Source organism: Podarcis erhardii (assembly GCF_964252035.2).
Source record: "Podarcis erhardii genome assembly, chromosome: 17".
Taxonomy (NCBI): Eukaryota; Metazoa; Chordata; class Lepidosauria; order Squamata; family Lacertidae; genus Podarcis; species Podarcis erhardii.
Genome location: NC_138515.1, coordinates 11,560,208 through 11,583,203, shown reverse-complemented (window position 1 = coordinate 11,583,203; position 22,996 = coordinate 11,560,208). Strand labels below are relative to the sequence as shown.

At 44.5% G+C, this 22,996-nt stretch overlaps 1 protein-coding gene across 5 annotated transcripts in view; it reads left to right on the top strand.

Annotated features, from left to right (window-relative positions):
• Positions 1-22,996, top strand: part of SMARCA2 (SWI/SNF related BAF chromatin remodeling complex subunit ATPase 2) — a 131,689-nt gene that overhangs the window by 71,849 nt on the left and 36,844 nt on the right. For all 5 annotated transcript variants that reach the window (XM_081844760.1, XM_081844761.1, XM_081844762.1 and 2 more), the window contains 6 exons: positions 909-955; positions 1,281-1,447; positions 5,858-6,021; positions 9,722-9,949; positions 13,258-13,335; positions 19,232-19,450. In XM_081844760.1, coding sequence (XP_081700886.1) covers positions 909-955; positions 1,281-1,447; positions 5,858-6,021; positions 9,722-9,949; positions 13,258-13,335; positions 19,232-19,450 — 903 coding nt within the window. The remainder of the gene's footprint in view (positions 1-908; positions 956-1,280; positions 1,448-5,857; positions 6,022-9,721; positions 9,950-13,257; positions 13,336-19,231; positions 19,451-22,996) is intronic.

Genomic DNA, 22,996 nt, shown 5'->3' with positions numbered 1-22,996 from the left:
TACCTCACCTTGGCCGGATTACTCTGGTGGAGATCCCTCCGTAGGCCGGATCGCATGCACGCCCCCACGATTTCTAGCACCCGCGTCTGCACAGACGCGATTTCTGGCCCCTGCGCCTGTGCAGGTGCGATTTCCAGAGCCACGGAAGCAAGTCCCTGCGCTGCGCTGCACCGGTTTAGCGCAGCATGCGGGGACTCGCTGAGCGGGCAGCTCGGTTCGTGGATGGCTTGTGGGCCGGTTAAACTACCCTGTGGGCCGCTTTTGACCCACGGGCCTTAGGTTGCTGACCCCTGCTCTACAACCTTGCAGCGAGGTCTACTCAGAACAAGTCTCACTGATGATCCAACATGCATTGGAACCATGAAACAATGCGCAAAGCTTGTTTTTGAGGATTGTCTAAGGAATCTTTTGCCTGTAACTGCATTTGTGGATCTTTCCCATAACCTAGAGTCATGTGCCACCCCGAATGATACAAAATATATTTCATCTCCTTCTAGCTTTATTGTTTTTAAAAGGTTCATTTTTATACACCATTTGGAAAGGAATATTTAGGCAAGATTTAATCTTATTAGCGTGCTATTCTTTTATGTAAGGCATATACGTATTGGTACATACTGAAATTTTTCATACTTTATTAAGATGACATGCTGTGTGACAATATAAGCTTTTTATTGGCTTTTATTTACCAATCCATCCATTTCAATAAGTTGCAAGTAGCTTGCCAGTTGATTGACATCAGAGAAGTATGTTTATTACAATGTGGTCTATGCACTAATAAGAGAATTACCATTTTTAAAATCGGTTATTTTAACTAGCACCACCAACCTAGGTTTATGAGTTTAGAAAGAGTTATGTTGGGTGTGGTTTAATCTAGTCATGTTAAGTAATTTGCTGTTCTCCGTTTGCAGGAATCCTTTGCTGAACATTTGGGCTATTCAAATGGTGTCATCAATGGGTAACTATTATTTTTTACTTCCTAGAACTTGTCATCACAGAATCTTTCAGAGTTTAAGTGTTTAGATAGTTGCTTGGCTTTAGGTTGGAGCTTTTCTCTTTCTGGGGTTTTTGTAGGTTTTGGGGAAGTAATCCCTGTGCACCCTAATATCTGAGAAGAAACCACACATAGTTCGTTTTCTGCAGTCCATACCAAACGTTCTGCTTAACAGCCTATAGGCAAGAAGTAGGATGTGCATAGAAATCGACATGCCATCGGTGCTGCTAATTGCATGTGCAAATGTCGCCTTGTTAAATATTTATTATCCAGCCTTTTCTCTTCACAGAGCTGAGCTTTATCGGGCTTCGGGGAAGTTTGAGCTGCTCGATCGAATTCTGCCAAAGCTGCGAGCCACCAACCACCGCGTCCTCCTCTTCTGTCAAATGACGTCCCTCATGACCATCATGGAAGACTATTTTGCTTTTCGGAATTTTGCTTACCTGCGACTTGACGGTAATGTTCCAAAGGGAAACGAGCTTGGGAAATAAATGAGGGGCGTCTTGTGATCTTGGAGCCAGGGGCTCCCGCTCTCAAACCCCTGTTTCTCCCCACCTCCAGGGCACTGAGAAGGTGTTCCCTTCCTTCACATCAGTAGCAGTGCCAGCTGCCAGCCAGAAAGTTCCTTGTTTATATCTCGCCTCAGCCACAGTGTGGTTAAGACAAGCCGCTCTTGCAGCTCCCTTGCCTATAGGATGGGGAGAAATTCACTGACTTACTTGAAATGCAACTCTGAGTCAAGGCATTTTCAAGCCCTTCCAGTACTGACTCCAGTCCTTTGCAGTCTTTGTCCAAGGTGGACAAAGCTCTCACCTTCAACTTTTTAGCTCTCCTCTTGGACCTTTTCCTCTTTTGTGCAGTGGTACCTCTAGTTACAAACTTAATTCATTCCGGAGGTCTGTTCTTAACCTGAAACTGTTGCGTTCTTTTGCTAATGGGACCTCTTGCTGCCACTGCACCGCCGGCACACGATTTCCATTCTCATCCTGGGGCAAAGTTCTCAACTCGAAAAATTGACTGAAGGGTTGCTAAAAAATTGCAAAACAAGGATGCAGTGAAGGGGAGGTATGGGGAAGTCACATTTTATTTATTTCTCTGTGTTTTTTCTTTTCTTTTCTTGTTTTCTGTTTTCTGTTTTGGAAATTAATAAAAATTATTTTAAAAAAAAAAACAAAGTTCTCAACTCGAGGTAACTTCCAGGTTAGCGGAGTTTGTGACCTGAGGCGTTTGTAACCCGAGGTACCACTGTATTTGCTCTGTTTTTTCTTTATTGTTTTACATTAAGATCGTACACAGTTTTCATCAAAATTGATTTGTCTTGGCAGCTTCCCATCTTTACTTTTGAGAAGGTCTAATTTTGCAGCAAGTGCTGGTGCAGTTCTAGGTGACCGACCAGTCTGTAGTCCAAACCTAGTTTGAAGTCTATATCGTTATATCAGTTTCATAATTTTTTGGCCTGGCAGTATATCACGAATCATGGTGTGTGTGTGTGCGATGCAAAAATCACGATGTGGGGAAAACTATGGAGCCAGTCAATGCCTCTGCATAGCTCCACCCTTATTTCAGACATTGTGATGTGATGTATCAGTACAGTGGTACCTTGGTTTACGAACTTAATCCATTCCGGAAGTCTGTTCTTAAACTAAAGCGTTCTTAAACCAAGGCGTGCTTTCCCATAGCAGCGGGGGACTCAATTTACAAATGGAACACACTCAACAGAAGTGAAACATGTTCTGCTTCCAAGGCAAAGTTCACAAACCAAATAAAAAAATTCCTCCCAGTAGCACCTTAGAGACCAACTAAGTTTGTTATTGGTATGAGCTTTCGTGTGCATGCATACTGTGTATCTGAAGACGTATTTGAAGAAGTGTGCATGCACACGAAAGCTCATATCAATAACAAGCTTAGTTGGTCTCTAAGGTGCTACTGGAAGGATTTTTTTTATTTGGTTTCGACTACGGTAGACCAACACGGCTACCTACCTGTAACTTCACAAACCAAAACACCTACTTCTGGGTTTGCAGCGTTCTTAATCCAAGTTGTGCATAAACTAAGCTCTTCTTAAACCAAGGTACCACTGTATATTGTGCTGTTTAGCTGGGGATACAGTGGTGCCCCGCAAGACGGAAAACCCGCTAGACGAAAGTGTTTTCTGTTTTGCAGGTGCTTCACAAAACGAATTTCCTATGGGCTTGCTTCGCAAGACGAAAATGTCTTGCGAGTTCCTGCGGGTTTTTTTCCTTCCCCCACCCCCTTTTTCTAAACCGCTAAGCTGCTTATCTGCTTATCCGATAAGCCGCTAAAAGCCGCTAATAGCGCTAATCTGCTAAGCCGTCAATGGGCTTGCTTTGCAAGACGAAGAAACCGCTAGACGAAGAGACTCACGGAACGGATTAATTTCGTCTTGCGAGGCACCACTGTATACCGTGAAGTTGAAAACCAGCTCTATCCTATTCCACACATTGTGCTGTATCCGTATCGCCCAGCCCTCAAGGGGATGGCTTTGTTAGGCTGCTTTGATCCTTCCCACTGGATGGTTGGGCATCTGTGGAGAGTGGAACATTGGACTTATCTGAAAGGTGGCTTCCCATTCACCTATGTTCATTGTAGGGCTTTTGCAGGGAACCAAACAGCTGCATTTTCCTTTATATTCACCTGTGTTTTTCCACCTCTTAATGCTAGCTCTGTATTTTTCATGTTCATTAATGCTCAGACCAAGTTTTTGGTGCACTTAACTTTTTTCTTGTATGGATGTGGGTTTGTTAGAGTTGAGGTTGTTCTGTTCTCTTTTTTTCCTTTGGGATTGTTCTGTGCATTTTCCTTCCTTCTCTTTTGGGTTGACTCTTGCCCTGTATCCTGGGTTGGTCTCATCCTGACATGGGCTGGTGTCAGGGCTGGGAGGGCTCAGGGATGCCTTGACTAGGAGATGCATTTCTGGGCTAAGAATATCAGGTGATGCGAGGTGCCACCTGATGGATGGGCGCCCACTGAATCCACCTTTCAGGTGAGTCCCAACAATCTCCAGATTATGTTATGGGACCAAGCTGAAAGTGTGCACTCAGTTCACTGGAGAAACACTCTAGTCCATTGATGGAAATCAGTTTATCTGGGTATTCCTCGCATCTGGTCCAATTCAGGTCATAGAAGGGACCCGCAAGGGGTATCTGGTCCAGCCCACAGCAGTGCAGGAATCTTCTGCCCAACGTACGCAGGCTGAGACCCTACCTACCTGCGGATTGTCTTGCCAGAGTGGTGCATGCTCTAGTTATCTCCCGCTTGGACTACTGCAATGCGCTCTCCGTGGGGCTACCTTTGAAGGTGACCCGGAAACTGCAATTAATCCAGAATGCGGCAGCTAGACTGGTGACTGGGAGTGGCCGCCGGGACCACATAACACCGGTCCTGAGAGATCTCCATTGGCTCCCAGTACGTTTCTGAGCACAATTCAAAGTGATGGTGCTGATCTTTAAAGCCCTAAATGGCCTTGGTCCTGTATACCTGAAGGAGCGTCTCCACCCCCATCGTTCAGCCCAGACTCTGAGATCCAGAGCCGAGGGCCTTCTGGCGGTTCCCTCATTGTGAGAAGTGAGGTTACAGGGAACCAGACAGAGGGCCTTCTCCTTCAGATGTGAAGGAAATAAGCAGCTATCTTCTTTTTAAAAGACATCTGAAGGCAGTCGTGTTTAGGGAAGTTTTTAATATTTAATGCTGTATTGTTTTTAACACTTGATTGGAAGCCGCCCAGAGTGGCTGGGGAAACTCAGCCAGATGGGCGGGGTATAAATAATAAATAATAATTATTATTATAACGTGGGATTCGAACCCACGACCCAGAGTTGAAGAGTCTCACGCTCTACCAGCTGAGCTGTCCCAGCGATGTTTAAGAAGCCATAGTTCTTAACACTAACTTCCCCTGAGATTTTTTTTTTAATTTGAAGTTAACTCGGAAGTTGGAGTAATTTGCTTCCAAAATCTATTTTAGCATTATTTTTACCTAAAATAATGGGAGAAGTAGAGCTTGTAAATGAATTCTTCTGCAGAAATGTGATACGTTAATGTGATTTTAAAAATTAATTGCACTCCAAATCGCATGCACGCTTGTTTTTCTCTTGGGATGAGTTACTTCACTAAAGAGACTTTTTTTACCCCCTAAGTATGCAGATATATAAATATATATCAGTGAATTTCAGAGCATTCTCCCTTTACCTTTAGCAGCAATCGCCTCTGTCTGTGACTGAAATTGAAATGTTCAGTCTTTATATATTATTAGAAGAACATAATTAGCAAAACAAAATAAGCAGCAGTTTGAGCTTTCTAATTAAAAGGTAATCCAAGGCTTCAGTAATATTAAATGCTTTGATCCCAAATGTTTTTGCTTAGCAGTCAGCCTCATTTTTTCAGTAACATCACTTCAAAGTAAATGGCTCAGGATCACAGTCAAAGCTGGGTGGCTTTTTTAAAATAAAAAATTAGAATAGCAGATGATAGTTCATCAGTACTCTGCATTGACAAAATGCAGAATTCTGCAAAAGGACAAATTCTGCAACTAGAACAAAGTAAATAATTACACAAGCATTTATACATTATGTTTTCCTATCCCACCATTTGGCTTTATGAATTGAAAGACCCACAGCAGATCAGATCTCATATAACATACACACCATTAAATGGTCCTGAAATTTTCCTTTTCTCAGAGCCTTATAGAAGTCAGTGTCTTTGCTCCCTCCAATTCCCCTAGAATCAGCACCCTGATAACGCTGCAAATAACAATAAACACCATCATTAAAGAATTAGGAGAATTAAAGAGGACATCATCACTTGGAGATGCTTTGCAATGACATGTGCTTTTTTGCCTGCTCTTTTCAGGAACAACGAAATCGGAGGACCGAGCAGCCCTGCTGAAGAAGTTCAACGAACCCAATTCCCAGTATTTCATCTTTCTGTTGAGCACGAGGGCTGGAGGGCTGGGCTTGAACCTCCAGGCAGCGGATACCGTCATTATTTTTGACAGCGACTGGAATCCCCACCAGGTTATTTACAGACCACGATTTTGTATTAATTTAATGTATTTATTTTTATTTGTTCTTACACATATCTGTTATTTATTAGTTCTACACATATAAGGGACGTGGGTGGCGCTGTGGTCCAAACCACTGAGCCTCTTGGGCTTGCTGATCGGAAAGTCGGCGGTTCGAATCCCTGCAACGGGGTGAGCTCCCGTTGCTCGGTCCCTGCTCCTGCCAACCTAGCAGTTCAAAAGCACATCAGAGTGCAAGTAGATAAATAGGTACCACTCTGGCGGGAAGATAAATGGGGTTTCCCTGCACTGCTCTGGTGAGCCAGAAGCGGCTTAGTCATGCTGGCCACATGACCCAGAAGCTGTAAGCCGGCTCCCTCAGCCAGTAAAGCGAGATGAGCGGCGCAACCACAGAGTCGTCTGCGACTGGACTTAACGGTCAGGGGTCCCTTTACCTTTACATATATTTTCCAGCATAACATCCTTTTAAATATCATTTCGAAATTTTGGCCTATCACAGCCTAAGACAGGGGTCAGCAAACTTTTTCAGCAGTGGGCCAGTTCACTGTCCCTCAGACCATGTGGGGGGCCAGACTATATTTTGAAACAAAAATAAAAAATGAACGAATTCCTATGCCCCACTAATAACCCAGAGATGCATTTTAAATAAAAGCACACATTCTACTCATGTAAAAACACTGATTCCCGGACCATCCGTGTTCTGGATTTAGAAGGCGATGGGGCTGCATCCGGCCCCCAGGCCTTAGCTTGCCTACCCATGGCCCAAGATTTCCTTCAACCTCGAGTGATGGTTTTCTAAAGTCTTTTTAATTATGCATTTTGCTACTATAATTATTGCTATAAACCTAAATTTCCAATATATCTATTCTTAATTCTTTTCACAATAATTTATAAATTACTCCTTACAAAACTTCTTGTAACCCTACAAGTGATGTTAATTGGTTACAATTGCTTTCCAAATACATCGAAAACTTCTTCCATTCCTTTAGGAAAGTCTGGTCCTGCTGGTTCTGAATTTTCCCTGTTAGTCTCGCCATCGCAGCATAGTTCATCAGTTTCTCTTGCTGCTCTTCTTTAGCTGGTATTTCTTCTTGTTTCCATCTTTGGGCCTTCATTTGTTACACAAAGAAACCGTTCCCTTTGCCATTAAAATTCTCGCAGCCACTGTTGCATATAAGAACAATTCCCTTGCACTTTTTCGGATATCGGAGACCAGTATCCCAAGAAGGAAGGCCTCTGGTTGTTTTGTTTTTTTGTAAACAGGATCTTATGCATATTTTTTTTTTAGTTCCATAGATATTTCATCCCCCAATTCCTTAACTTTTTTGCAAGTCTACCACATGTGCAGCATCAAATTGGAAAGGAGAAAAGGTGTCCTCAAAATTGGAGTGGCAACAAAAACTAATGGCGTATACAGAACCAGCTAAGCTATCAGCAAGAATAAGAGACCACGCAAATCAAGTATTTTTCAGCAAATGCGGTTTATTTAAAAGTTACATAAAAGACTGCAACAATATAAAATCTGTGGCAGCCTTTTAATAGCTTCTGTTATACACCGAACAGGTTAAAGAAAGTACAGTATCTTGGCTAAGCAATTATTTTAAACAGACACAAACAGTGAGCTAAATAAATACACATTTAAAGCTAGATGGAGCTGGCAGGAAGTCCGTGGAACTAGAAGAAGACTGTGATAAAGTGTAATAGGTAATGACAATTCTTTGATGTTTATCTGTTATGGATAAGTCTGAATTTGTGTTATTATTTTTAAAGTTCAATAAAGTAACTTAAAAGCTAAAGGAAAAGAAACCATTCCCTTTGCCAATTGTATCTGTTAGTGAAGGGTTGTCTCTCATCTCTGACCTGTTAAGGGAAGTTTTTAATGACAGATGTTTTAATGTATTTTTAATCTTTTGTTGGAAGCCATCCAGAGTGGCTGGGGAAACCCAGCCAGATGGGCAGGGTATTATTATTATTATTATTATTATTATTATTATTATTCTTAATCTACTTTGAGATAGGATGCTCCTGCATGCAGCCATTGGCCAACAGGGAGGTCTTGGGGGTGAAAAGTTCCTGGGAATCTTGGCCTGGGATCCCTCCAAGCTGCTCCTGGAATCTCTTCTGCCAGAGGAAGATTTTTTGGCTCGGCCTTTTTGGGTCCCAGTTGAAAATGTCGCTGCCAACCTCTAGATAAGGAGGGTTTGGTATTAGCGCTGACAGTTGCCCAGAGTACAGTACAGAAACGGATTGGCAGATGAGACAGGTGGATCGCTGTTGCTTCCTGGGAGCAGGAAGGGCAGGGCAATGGGGACGTCAGTGGGGCGCAAATGCCCCCAGGAGCGTTGCCCTATTGGGAGGTCAAAAAAAACCCAGAGCAGATGGGGGGGGCACAGGGAGAAGAGAAGAAACCCCACTGCACACTGCCAGGTCGACTTCCGTGGATACAACCCCTGGTCTCGAAGTAAGTCAGAATCAAAGGGCAAACTGGATATTTCTTACAAGAGCGAGAGCTCAAATGATTAATAATAATAATAATAAATAATAATAAATTTGTATTTATACCCCGCCCTCCCCAGCCAAGACCGGGCTCAGGGCGGCTAACAACCAATAATAATAAAAAGTTGATTAAAATACAATTTAAAAGATTAAGATACAACTTTAAAACATTAGGGTGCAGTCTCTTCATAGGAGGAGAAAGGAAAAAGAAAGAGTGGGAGGGAATCAAACTGATTCCAAGCCAAAGGCCAGGTGGAACAACTCTGTCTTACAGGCCCTGCGGAAAGAAATCAGATCCCGCAGGGCCCTGGTCTCATGAGACAGAGCATTCCACCAGGCCGGAGCCAGTGTTGAGAAGGCCCTGGCTCTGGTTGAGGCTAATCTAACTTCCTTAGGGCCCGGGACCCCTAGGGTGTTGCTATATATGGACCTTAAGGTCCTCCGTGGGGCATACCAGGAGAGGCGGTCCCATAGGTACGAGGGTCCTAGGCCGTGAAGGGCTTTAAAGGTCAAAACCAGCACCTTACATCTGACCCTGTACTCCACTGGGAGCCAATGCAGCTGGAAAAGCACTGGGTGAATATGCTCCCATGGCAGAGACCCCGTGAGGAGCCTCGCTGCATCATTCTGCACCTGCTGGAGTTTCTAGGACAGCTTCAAGGGCAGCCCCGTTTACAGCGAATTACAGTAGTCAAGCCTGAAGGTGACCATTGCATGGATCACTGTGGCCAGGTCAGGGCGGGAAAGATAAGGGACCAGAATTGGATTATTTGTTCACCCATCTTCGGAGAGGGCAGGTGCTGGCACCACACAGCCAGTGAAATGAACTCTATCCTAAATGCACATTTCACTTAAATGCCAAAACTCATGAATTTCATGAAATATATTTTATTTGGGAGCGGCCCAGAGTGGCTGGGGAAACCCAACCAGATGGGCGGGGTATCAATAATAAATATTATAAATTATTATTGTATTTATTATTGTATTTATTTCGTTAAATAAGTCATGCTTCTCTCATATAATCCTGTGCACCGAAAGCTTAGAGTTTAAGCAGTTTCTGAATTTGGCACTGTGGCTTGTTATCTTTAGCCTTTGATTTTTATAGGTTTATATATATGTAAAACTGTGGCTTCGTTTTGTTTCAGCCAGCCCCCTCTCCCGGGACTAATCCGTTCCATGTAATATGTTTTCCGCAGGACTTGCAGGCACAAGACAGAGCTCACCGCATCGGGCAGCAGAACGAAGTCCGGGTCCTGCGACTCTGCACCGTCAACAGCGTGGAAGAGAAGATCCTTGCCGCTGCCAAGTACAAGTTGAATGTGGATCAGAAGGTTATTCAAGCCGGCATGTTCGACCAGAAGTCCTCCAGCCACGAACGGAGGGCTTTTCTCCAGGCCATATTGGAGCACGAAGAAGAAAACGAGGTAGTCTGCAAGCTTGTTTTAAGCCTTGAAAATTGCATTCCCCTCTCCCCCACCTCCAGGATCGAATGCTCATGGTGTTATTGGCTATGTCTACTCTAAAACCAGGATGCGGGTGGCGTTGTGGGTTAAACCACAGAGCCTAGGACTTGCTGATCAGAAGGTCGGCGGTTCAAATCCCCGCGACGGGGTGAGCTCCCGTTGCTCGGTCCCTCTCCTGCCAACTTAGCAGTTTGAAAGCACATCAAAGTGCAAGTAGATAAATAGGTACCGCTCCAACGGGAAGGTAAACGGCATTTCCGTGCGCTGCTCTGGTTCGCCAGAAGCGGCTTAGTCATGCTGGCCACATGACCCGGAAGCTGTACACCGGCTCCCTCGGCCAATAAAGCGAGATGAGCGCCGCAACCCCAGAGTCGGCCACGACTGGACCTAATGGTCAGGGGTCCCTTTACCTTTACCTTACTCTAAAACCATGTGCCCAGGCAGTCTGAACTCTGTGGCCAGCATTAATTACCCAAGCCAAGCGAAATTGCATAGTTTGTCCTACTTTGCATATTTGGGCATGTTTGCTCTTTTGTATAATTGATGCCAGTCATAGGAAGGGAAAGGAGATACGCGTTGGAAATGACAGCTATCCCTCTGGCTTCTGAAATAGCAGCAGCAGGCATTGACCATGTGCTTTTGTGGCTACGTTTGCAGCTATAAATGCTACTAACTTGATGAAGATGTCATTTTGGGAGAAGGGAGGTGCTGCTAGCAAAGATTCCTTGCATGGAAGCTGAATTCTGCACTGAATATGCATTCGTATATAGATAAGATGGACAAATTAATTCTAGAGGCAAAATACATTTTTTCCCTTTCAGTAAGCTACCTCAGGGCTGAAATAAGCATGTTGCTTCCTAGCAGCTGAATAGATTATTTCTATATAAAATGAAATATTGTAATTTTGAATGTGTCTCCAAAATTGCTCAGATCCTCATATTTATAGAATCTTAAAATAGAAACCAAAAAAACCAGGCATACATATATGATTCAGAATCATGAGTTTACAAATGATAAGAACCAGGAATTGCTGGAAAACCCGGCTAAGTATTTTTAAAAACCTTGTTTTGAATCCAGTGGCTGCTCATGGGAACATTTTATGGAACCACTTACGTTGTTGAATTGTTGACTCTGAACAAAAGCCTTGCTTACACGTTGCAGAAATCCCTCTCTCTCCGTTTTTCCCTTTCCCAAAGCATCCCCGTCTGATCACGAGTAGATTCCTTCTCTGTATCTCTTTCGTTTTTGTCATCCTACTGGCCCGATCCCCATGTGGTGCTTTTATAAGGTCCAGAAAGGGAGAGGCAATAATGGGAATTTCTGATAGGCTGCTGCGATGGGCATACGCATCATCCCTCAGGGGGTCTCCCTGGTCTTATTATGCCAGCCTTCGCCAACGAGGCGCCCTCCAGATGGGGTGAACAGCTGTTCCGAATGGGGCTGGTGGGAAACAGATGGGAGGCATCACACTGGTGGACGCTAATTGTGTTATCGGTGGGGGGGGGAGTGTTTTCTCCTTTTTAGCATCATCTCACTTTTTAAAAATATTACATTATTTAAATAATAAAATTTGGCTTCAGTTAAGATTCCTGCATTGCAGGGGTTGGACTACATGGCCCTTAGGAGTCCCTTTGTGTTTCAATCAGCTGATGAGCAGAAATGGAAGCCCTTTCCCTTCTCCTGGGAGTGGCCTTGGGCGGCGGGGGGGGGGGAGAGATGGGAGACTCTCCCAGCCTCCCCTGCCAGCGCTGCCACCCACTCAGCTTAAAAGGCAGGGGGAGGCTGTTTTGAATGGCGTTTGGCTGCCTTAAAGCCCTCGGCTCCCTCCCTTCCCCTTGACGATCTCAGCGAGACTGAGAACTTGGAAGCAAGGAGGGAGACTCACAACGGCTTCCGTGAGCCTTTCTCACTTTCCTTTTAAGTCCCTGAGATTGGGAGCTTAAAAGGAATGGGGGGGGGCTTCCAGAAGCCTTTGGAAGTCTCCCCTCCCTCCTCCATCAACATCAAAGTACAAGGGGGTTTGACGGGGGGGGGAGGGCGGCCTTGTCCGCCTCTCAAATTGGGCCCGCCAGGCAGATACTAATAAGCAGAGACGCGGGTGGCGCTGTGGTCTAAACCACTGAGCCTCTTGGGCTTGCCGATCGGAAGGTCGGCAATTCGAATCCCTGAAACGGAGTGAGCTCCCGTTGCTCTGTCCTAGCTCCTGCCAACCTAGCAGATGGAAAGCACACCAGCGCAAGTAGATAAATAGGTACCGCTCCAGCAGGAAGGTAAACAGCATTTCCGTGCGCTGCTCTGGTTTCCATCACGGTGTCCCATTGCGCCAGAAGCAGTTTAGTCCTGCTGGCCACATGACCCGGAAAGCTTTTTGCGGACAAACGCCAGCTCCCTCGGCCTGAAAGCAAGATGAGCACCATAACCCCATAGTCACCTTTCACCGGACTTAACCGTCCAGGGGTCCTTTCCCCCCTTTTTTTCTTTCTTTCTTTTTACTAATAAGCACCTGGCTAATGGAGCCAGAAAGAATTCCCTTCCCTTGGCCTGCCGGGTTCTGCGGTTCTTTGGGTCCAAGCCAAAGGGGCTGCAATGAAGACTAATCCGCCCAAATTTTTTTGCATGGCTTTGCCCCTTCCCCAAGCCCTCTCCTGTCCTTGCCGTTTTTTGCCGGATAGCCATTCCATGAGCGACAGTGCAGTCTTCCTGCTGTCTACACAGAAGTCTGTGCACTTGCTCGGGAGCAGTGGCGTTGTGCGTGTCAGAGCAGAGTTGTGGCGATGACCTCCTGGCCAGGGCATAGCAGCTGCCCAGCTGGGCTGGGGCAGGGTGGGTGTGCAATTGAAGGCAGGCAGGTACACCTGCAGGAAGGCCACTGGCTCACCTGAATGGCTGCCGCCTCGCCCCCCTTTTCCACCCAGGTAAGCAGCAGTGAGGGGTGGGCATCTCTGCCCCCCAACACATGCCACTGCTGCTTGGGAATAACTCCAGTTGAACTTGAACTTCCTTCTGAACAAACATGCAGGTTTTCAATATACTTCCTATGGAAGACCAGAAATGGTATTAAATTACCAATAAATAAATAAATAAATATATCATTGTAAAATTCAGAATAATTTTCTTTCTACAGGCTTCCATTATTTCTTGCATATGGTTTGCGGTTGTTCAGACTGGGCAAATCAACAGAAGTTTTTCACACATGTTTCATTAATGTCTATGCATCTTGATGTGGGTGCATGCCTGTAAATTCTGTGATTTTGTCTCTTCACCTGCAGGAAGAGGATGAAGTTCCTGATGATGAGACTCTGAATCAGATGATTGCGCGGCGCGAAGAGGAATTCGATCTTTTCATGGTAATGATACCATACAATCCTACTTTAAATCTTCCTTCCTTTGATTCCCTTTGCAGCTCACTCCCTAGCCTAGTGGTGGAGTTCTGTTTCAGTACTTTTTGAAATTCTGAAGATGAGGAATTCTGGCAGTGTCCGGGCCAAATACCTTTTGTCCTTTCTGGGGCATCCTCTTCCATAAATGCGCCCTCCTCAATAATGGCCTTTTTTAGGGGCCAATGAAGATTTGCACAGTCCCCCTTGGTTCCCTTGAAATAATAATAATAATAATAATAATAATAATAATAATAATAATAATAATAATAATAATTTATTATTTATACTCCATCCATCTGGCTGGATTTCCCCAGCCACTCTGGGCAGCTTCCCAGCAAAATATTAAAATACAACAATACATCAAATATTCAAAAGTTCCCTAAACAGGGCTGTCTTCAGCTGTCTTCTAAAAGTCAGATAGTTGTTTCTCTCTTTGACATCTGATGGGAGGGCATTCCACAGGGCAGGCGCCACCACCGAGAAGGCCCTCTGCCTGGTTCCCTGTAACCTCACTTCTCGCAATGAGGGAACCACCAGAAGGCCCTCGAAGCTGGACCTCAGTGTCTGGGCAGAATGATGGGGGTAGAGACGCTCCTTCAGGAGGGAGAAAGGTTGTTTTCTGCTGCTCCAGAGAAGCGGACACGGAGCAATGGTTCCAAACTACAAGAAAGAAGATTCCACCTAAACATTAGGAAGAATTTCCTGACAGTAAGAGCTGTTCGACAGTGGAATTTGCTGCCAAGGAGTGTGGTGGAGTCTCCTTCTTTGGAGGTCTTTAAGCAGAGGCTTGACAACCATATGTCAGGAGTGCTCTGATTGTGTTTCCTGCTTGGCAGGAGGTTGGACTCGATGGCCCTTGTGGTCTCTTCCAACTCTAGGATTCTATGATTCAGGTATACTGGGCTGAGGCCATTTAGGGCTTTCAAGGTCAGCACCAACACTTTGAATTGAGCTTGGAAACATGGGAGCCAATGTAGTTCTTTCAAGACCTGTGTTATATGGTCTCGGCGGCCGCTCCCAGTCCCCAGTCTAGCTGCTGCGTTCTGGATTAGTTGTAGTTTCCGGGTCACCTTCAAAGGTAGCTCCACGTTGAGCGCATTGCAGTAGTCCAAGCGGGAAATAATGGTGCAGCCATGGTTGAAAATACTTCACATGAACTAGTAAATTTGTAGATTCTGGTAGGTAGCCGTGTTGGTCTGACGCAGTAGGCAGAAAGAAAGAAAGAAAGAAAGAAAGAAAGAAAGAAAGAAAGAAAGAAAGTCCAGTAGCACCTTAGAGACCAACTGTTTCTTCTTGGTATAAGCTTTTGTGTGCATCTGAAGAAGTGTGCATGCACACGAAAGCTTATACCAAGAACGAACTTAGTTGGACCATTTTTTTTAGTAACGTTGTGTTCCTGTTCTGAGAATTCAGCCCCTGTGTTGCCCAGTATGGAGGGAAATGAATGGATTTGAATCTGCCGCGATCTCCAAATTCTTTGCTGATGAACCAGATGAGTTGTTCTTTGTTCCTTCCTACAAAACCAGTATGAAACATGCTCAGTGGACTGACGGAAAGTCTTGAAGGGGCTGCCTTTTTCCCGATGTGCCACAAGAGGCTGCTGTTGCGCCTGCTCGGCCGATAATCCAACTGGTCGCTCCTCTTCGCCTTTCCTGCCCCTGCCCTTTTCCGTTGTTTCTCTGCCACGGATCTGGGAAAATGAAAGCAAGCAGCTGCTGCTGTGTCCAGAAAGAGTGTTTCGCTCCAAGAATAGCTATCGGTGGCTGTTTGTTTGCCCCCCTTATCTGGCAGCAGTCAAGGCAGCGTACAAATTAAGCTGCACAACAAAAATCACTAAATCAGAACAGTGGACACAGGACATTTTTAAAAGCCACCTTTTTCAGACAGCAAAAATGAAGGAAGGCTTTTGGGTTGTATCATTGTGCAGAACATTAGGAGGGGCTAAGAGCAGTGGATTTATGACAGTGGATAAGAATCAGGGAATTGGCCATATTCATGAATCAAGGAAGGGAAGGGGCTGGAAGGCCAGTCAAAGAGCAGGAGCGCAAATGATTACAGTCGATCTCACAGCATGGGCATCTTAAAAGCTATATCTGGCATTTTGGGTACCTGCAAGCTCCCCGTACCCTTGAGTGTAGCCCCGTACCCTAACCTGTGTAGGGGCATCACTACGCTGTTGGGGCTGAGGCAAATAAAATGGTCTTTCTCCCCAAAAACCGTTGCAGGTTCCACTTCTTTCCTGCCTCCCTTCCGTGAAATGAGCCTGCAAGCTCCTTTTAAAACAAAACAATCTAGCTCCCTCTGCCTTCCTTTTGAAGGGCCAACATTATGGTGACGTTAAGCAGAGTTGTTGTTGTTGTTTAGTCGTGTCTGACTCTTCATGACCCCATGGACCAGAGCACGCCAGGCCCTCCTGTCTTCCACTGCCTCCTGCAGTTTGGTCAAACTCATGCTGGTAGCTTTGAGAACACTGTCCAACCATCTTGTCCTCTGTCGTCCCCTTCTCCTTGTGCCCTCCATCTTCCCCAACATCAGGGTGTTTTCCAGGGAGTCTTCTCTTCTCATGAGGTGGGCAAAGGATTGGAGCCTCAGCTTCAGGATCTGTCCTTCCAGTGAGCACTCAGGGCTGATTTCCTTCAGAATGGATAGGTTTGATCTTCTTGCAGTCCATGGGACTCTCAAGAGTCTCCTCCAGCACCATAATTCGAAAGCATCCATTCTTCGGCGATCACCCTTCTTTATGGTCCAGCTCTCACTTCCATACATCACTACTGGGAAAAACATAGCTTGAACTATACGGACCTTTGTCGGTAAGGTGGTGTCTCTGCTTTTTAAGATGCTGTAAGCAGAGTTACAGGGCAGTAATACAGACCCACTGACATAAAAACATAGGTAATTAGAAGTACCCATGTTTAAAATCATAGAGATACCCAGCACCCACACATATTTTGCATGCCTCACCTTTCTCATGGGCTAAACTCATATTACCATAGCAGAGAACATGAGCCAAGAGCATCTTGCATAAATAATTTTTACGCTGACCAGGATGCTTTCCCTTCTTCATTTGGATAAGTTAATGAAAGCTTCCAGGCTCTTATTGATCAATTTGTGGGAGTTTGGTGACTGTCGTTGCCCTCAAATGCCCCTTCAGGAATGCACATAATTAAAAATATTTCAAAGTGCGTCTTCAACTCACGCCTTGCAAATGAATTAAGCCACCTCTGGAAGAAGAATATCCTGCACATTATTCATCTTACAGCACAGCCATTATCAGTGGTGTGCATTGCAAAATGGCTTGGGCTCTGTGTCGGCCTTTCTTCGGTGCACAAGACCATAATTATTTCAAAGCTGCAAGGCATGATAGTGTCGAGACTATATGTCATGTCATGTCCAGTCCTATAGACATACAAGAGCTCAGGATGTTTCCCAAAGCTGCCTGATAAATGAGGATCCCTTCTCAAGCTTCATTCATCTTGGTATGGAAGTGGTTGGCTAGTTGGCTTATTAAACTGGAATAATCCATTGGAAAACACATCCACAATCCAAGTTTGTCTCTTGAGCTTGAAAAGTAGACTCACACCTTGGCATTTCTTGCACACCATCACAGTTCCACTGTTTTATTTTATTTTATTTTTTTTATTTTTATTTTTATTTTATTTTTATTTTTATTTTTTTCAAATTATTTTTATTGAGATTTAAGAACACCAACACCAACCAACAAAAACATCAAGTCTTATTACATATATCCTACTTTATGCTCCATAGAGCCGTTGACTTCCGTCCTTCCCTTCCACAAGTTTTCCTATTCCAATCTATAATTCACAGTTTCATGAATTAAAAATTACTCCGTGACATAAGATTTACTTTAATCTTGCCAACATTTTCATATTTGTACAGTTCTCACTTATGGAGGTAGAAACCTTATCCAACCTTCCATTTATTTTTATTTTTTTTGCAGTGTGGGGTCTTTTTGGTCAAGTTGTTGACTCTCCGTGTGCTTTTTCCAAGAGCCTCCATTTCATTCCTCCTCCGCCATTCCCTTTGGCTTTCTGGTTTTCCTCAGCCAGCAATCCATGCCTCTGGAACCCTCTTAATCCTCACTGGGCTCTTTCTACCCCCTTCCCAAGTGTTTCCCCCTTAATTTTTCTTACATGTGTTTTTCGTAGTCTGACGCAGCTTGAGGTTTCCCCGAACCTGTTGCCACCTGCTTTTTGTATGTAGATTGTTCTTCTTTTGGCTACATAAGGATCCGCACACAGAGAATAAATTCACTGTTAGTATATAGGAGGAAACATTTCTTATTCTTAGACCCTGGTGTCAACCATGTTTATCCTTGGAAATTTTTTTTGCCTGCTCATATATTTGGAGCTGACCTTTCCCTATGCCTTGGGCAAATCACATTAGAAGTATTTTTGTCTCCTCCTATCACATTAGTTTGGGGAAAGGGGTGTTTAAAAATACTTCTTTGCCTGCACAAAAATTTCATTGTATGCTGTCTCCTCAAAGGAGGTGTCCTATTCAGAGTTCAAGCCAGCCGTTTCTTCCAAGGAGAGCATCCCATTCTTCCCCCAGCAGCCATGATCAAGTTGTTCTTTTCTGATTTTCCCTCTATTATCTGTGGCTTCTCAGAATTGTTAAATGTTTTTTGTACTTTTGCAAGACTCAAGGTTCCCCGCAAGTATGCAGATAACACCCTCTTGTTTGGGCTATGTTTCTGTTCGTGCTCACTATCTGAGTTGACATGCATACCAGCTACCATTGTCGTAAATTTCAGAGGTGCTGCTTGCAGATATTCCTGTACTTTTCTTACGTTCCTGTTGTGTGGGGACCATCGGCAGGAAAGCAAGGATTGAGTAGCACACATCCGGTGAAGTGAATTCTTCTCCACCGTAATAAAATTTGTTAGTCTTTGTTTCTGCTGCAAAAGACTAAAATAGCTACCCCTCTGAAACAGAACGGACTTCTGAGGTTTTGTAAGTTTGGAATTGCTTGCTGGTTTATTTATCTATTTTAAGTACCGTTTATCATCACCTCTGGAATTTATTTACTTGTTGGAAAAGCCATCCACATGTCTGAATATGTATCCGAGTGATGTTTACAGAAAATTTATTCAAATATAGTAAGGACTTTAAGGTCTTCGTACCGCTGTGTAATAGATGGCTGATACTTATCCTTCTAGGAGTGGAGTGTAAATCTCTTTAGTGACCATTAGGGCATGTAAAATTAATTCTGCATTACAAGTACTGCAAATGTTGGCATTTGGTGAGCATTAATGCACAGGCAAAACAGCCCCAACAAAATATGTTCTAGTTTGCGGAAACCTTGAAAGTGCCCCTTCCTCCTTTTTTCTTTCTTTCTTTTTTTCTCTCTTGGTAATTTAAAAAAAAAGAACCCACCCAATTTTCAGAAATTACCTGTCACGGGAATTTGCATTTTGTTGAGATTTATTCGAATAAATGTTAAGTCATTTGATAAAAAAGAAATTGAAGGGAACTTTGTTGAGAGAAAAGAAATGGCCGAAAATTCTGCAAACCTCCAGCTAGTTCCAAGCTTACAGCTTGCTAGAAATGTCTCAAGGGAAAGGAAAAATATATGAAAATAACAAGAAGAGATGTGGAAAATAACAAGAAAGGATTGGATAGAATGGTGAATACTATTTGGACAGATTTGTGGACATTAAAGCAGTAGCAACAACAAGAGGATTGGATCCCTTTCGGAACTTGAAATATGGGTACCCCCAACAAAAAATTTGAAATTCGGCTTTGTAATTTGGAATTTATGTGATTTGATTTGATTGGTCTGTTAATAAAAAATATTTTTTAAAAAAGAAAGAAATGTCTCAAGGGCTGTGTTGTCCCCACAGCGAATGGACCTGGACCGGCGCAGAGAAGATGCTCGGAACCCGAAGCGGAAGCCGCGCTTGATGGAGGAAGACGAGCTGCCGTCCTGGATAATCAAGGACGATGCCGAAGTGGAAAGGCTCACCTGCGAAGAGGAGGAGGAGAAGATATTTGGGAGGGGGTCCCGCCAACGCAGGGATGTGGACTACAGCGATGCTCTGACGGAGAAACAGTGGCTGAGGGTATGTACCATTTTTTCCTTCCTTGGCGAGATTTCTTTGTCTATTGATGGGGAGTTGGAGCGATTTGGAGGGTAAAATCGAACCACGCATGGCAGGGGGCAGGCTGTGAAGGAACAACTGTGAAATCCCTTCTCTGTCCCAGTGTATGAACTGCAGAACCGTGGTTGCTGAGGCCGGGAGAGCATGGTCTTGCTTTTCCAGCTCTGGACCTGATGCCCATGGAGGGATACGGTTATCTTTCCCCTCCCACAGGGTACAGGGCAGTTTTTTGTGGGGGAGCGGGAAATATCAGAGTCCGGGGATGCGTGCGTCTCGGCGCACATCCGCAACCCCAAATTTCACCCTAATTAATCTATCTGGGACTCTGCCCCATTAGCAACTAAAAATGTCCTTGCAGGCGGGAGGAATCGGGGCTGGAGGATACAGTGGTACCTTGGTTCTCAAACTTAATCCGTCCTGGATGTTCCAAAACCAAAACGTTCCAAAACCAACGTGCGCTTTCCCATAGAAAGTCATGCAAAACGGATTACGGTGGTACCTCGGGTTAAGAACTTAATTCGTTCTGGAGGTCCGTTCTTAACCCGAAACTGTTCTTAAGCTGAGGTACCACTTTAGCTAATGGGGCCTCCCGCTGCCGCGCGATTTCTGTTCTCATCCTGAAGCAAAGTTCTGAACCCGAGGTACTATTTCTGGGTTAGCGGAGTCTGTAACCTGAAGCGTCTGTAACCCAAGGTACCACTGTAATCCGTTCCAGACTTTTAAAAACAACCCCTAAAACAGCAATTTAACATGAATTTTACTATCTGTTCCAGACTTTTAAAAACAACCCCTAAAGCAGTAATTTAACATGAATTTTACTATCTAACGAGACCATTGATCCATAAAATGAAAGCAATATGTACTGTACCATAAAATAAAACAGTATTGTAGATGATAAAAATTAAAATTAAAATTTTTTCTTACCTGCACTGATGACAGTCATTGTTTGGATAAAATGGCTTTTATCCATTTCCACAGTCACACAATCAATCAATCGATAGCTGAACTGGGATCCACACAAGTCACAAAAATAAATTAACTGAAAAAGCCTCAAAACAAAAAAACGCAGAATAAATAGCAAAAACAAAAGCACCGAATATAAGCTCCAAATGTCACCTTAGAACACTGCAATTGGAAACGGAAGGCTTGAATTACAATGGGGGGGGGGCACAAATTAGCAGCGCAACAGGAAACACAGGGGGACTCAAAACGGAGCATGTTCGGGTTCCGAAAAAAAGTTGGAAAACCAGAACACCTACTTCCGGTTTTGCAGCATTCGGGTTCCAAGTTGTTCGTGAACCAAGCTGTTCGAAAACCGAGGTACCACTGTACTGTTTTAGTTTCAAAGTGGTCAGAGCTCTTAAAAGCTTTTCTGACATCCTGGATAGCCAGGATTAGGGCTGCTGCCTTGCAAGGTGCATCTCCCGATTCTGTCTCCCATCCTCGTTCAGGATACGGTAAGGGGCTTGATGAAGGCAGGGAAAGTTCCAGCTTTTGGCCCCGCTCCCTGCCTCCCTGTTTTCATGCCTAGGAGTCCCCTTAGTACACAGAATCCAAAACCCTTCTCTTGTCCATGGATGGTCCCATTTTGCTGCCCTGTTGATAGGCACGGCATCAATAAGTTTGCTATTAAAAGGAAATATTCGGCTGACAGAGAATAAAACTTGGTCCAACAAGATTTCCTACTCCAGTTAAAGGTCAACGTAATCTTTTTGTATTGCTCAGACGCCGTCTGCACTGCAAATGTCTCTCTGCCTGGCTCTTTCTCCATGTCACTCATATGATTGTAAGCACTTCTTAATTGGATGCAGGCAGTTTCTTGCCATTTAGTAAATCGTTAATTACTATGTGTCACATGTCTGGTTGGGGAAATGATTAAAATCTTCCTTAGAAGTTTACAAAGGCATTCATTCTTTCAGTCTTCGTGGCCTTGTGCCTGCTAGACAAGGCTGAGATCCAAACGCCTGCCTCAGAATGAGAAACGGAATAGGCCATTTAAGATTTAAATTCTTATCTGTCCAGATGTTTTGATTCTTCAGAGGATCCTCATTACAATATCCCCAAATGCTCTAGCCTGTCAGTTGCTTATGTTGATGAAACATCTGGCTCTTGCTTGCTTGGGACAGAGGGGCCACTCCAGAAAATTCAAATGCAGTTGCATCCCTGTCTGGAAAGGAAAATAGATTTCCGTGCTGCAATTTCTGCATCGGGGGGATTAACAAGTAAATGGCAACTATGAAAACCTTTAGTGCAGATGTGCAGAAGTGATACTGCCGTGTGTTTCCATTGGCCACTGAGGCAGAGGTGATCTACACGGCCCCTTTCCAGAAATAGGGGTTAGGCTTCAAAGACTTGTAAGTGGGAGAAGAAATTATTATTATTATTATTATTATTATTATTATTATTATTATTATTATTATTACATATATACATACATAAACCGCCCATCTGGCTGGGTTTCCCCAGCCACTCTGGGCAGCTTCCAACAAGAGATTAAAAATCCATTAAAACATCAGTCATTAAAAACTTCCCTAAACAGGGCTGCCTTCAGATGTCTTCTAAATATCAGATAGTTGTTTATTTCTTTGACATCTGATGGGAGGGCATTCCACAGGCCGGGCGCCACCACCAAGAAGGCCCTCTGCCTGGTTCCCTGCAACCTCACTTCTCGCAGGGAGGGGAAATAGAGAGAGAGAGAGAAATAGTTGCTGGCAATGATCAGTTAATGTTTGTCCAAGATCTCAAACTTGGCGCTCCTAGCCAGCTAGCAACTGTACCCTCCATACGGCACCAGCTGCAGCTGCCCCACCGGACGCCATCGCAAACTGCCCTGCTGCCAAATCAGACCATGGGTCTATCTACTCCAATATGGTCACTTCTGATTGACAGCTGTACTCCAGGTGTTCAGGCATGAGTCTTCCCAGTCCTTCCTGGAGATCCTCTGGATTGAAATGCGCATCCTTTGCATGCAAGGCATCAATTGCACCACTGAGCTATGGCACATTCCCTTGCTAGCCTCTACCCCTGCTTTGTGCCTTTAAGTGAGGACATTGAGTTCCCAGCAGTGGTCCCCTTTTTGCTGTTACTTCCTAGTGCTCAACATCACCGGCGCACAATATGCGCCTTCTTACCAGGGGCTGCTCAGAAAACAGCCGCCACAAAATCCTTCCTAGTCCATTTCCCCTTCTGTACAGTGGTGCCTCGCAAGACGAAATTAATCCGTTCCGTGAGGCTCTTCGTATAGCGGTTTTTTCGTCTTGCAAAGCAAGCCCATTGACAGCTTAGCGGATTAGCGCTATTAGCGGTTTAGCGGCTTTTAGCGGATCAGCTGATAAGCGGCTTAGCGGCTTAGGAAAAGGGGAAAAAGGGGGGGAAACCTGCAGGAACTCGCAAGACATTTCGTCTTGCGAAGCAAGCCCATAGGGAAATTCGTTTTGCGAAGCGCCTCCAAAACGGAAAACCCTTTCGTCTAGCGGGTTTTCCATCTTGCGAGGCGTTCGTCTTGCG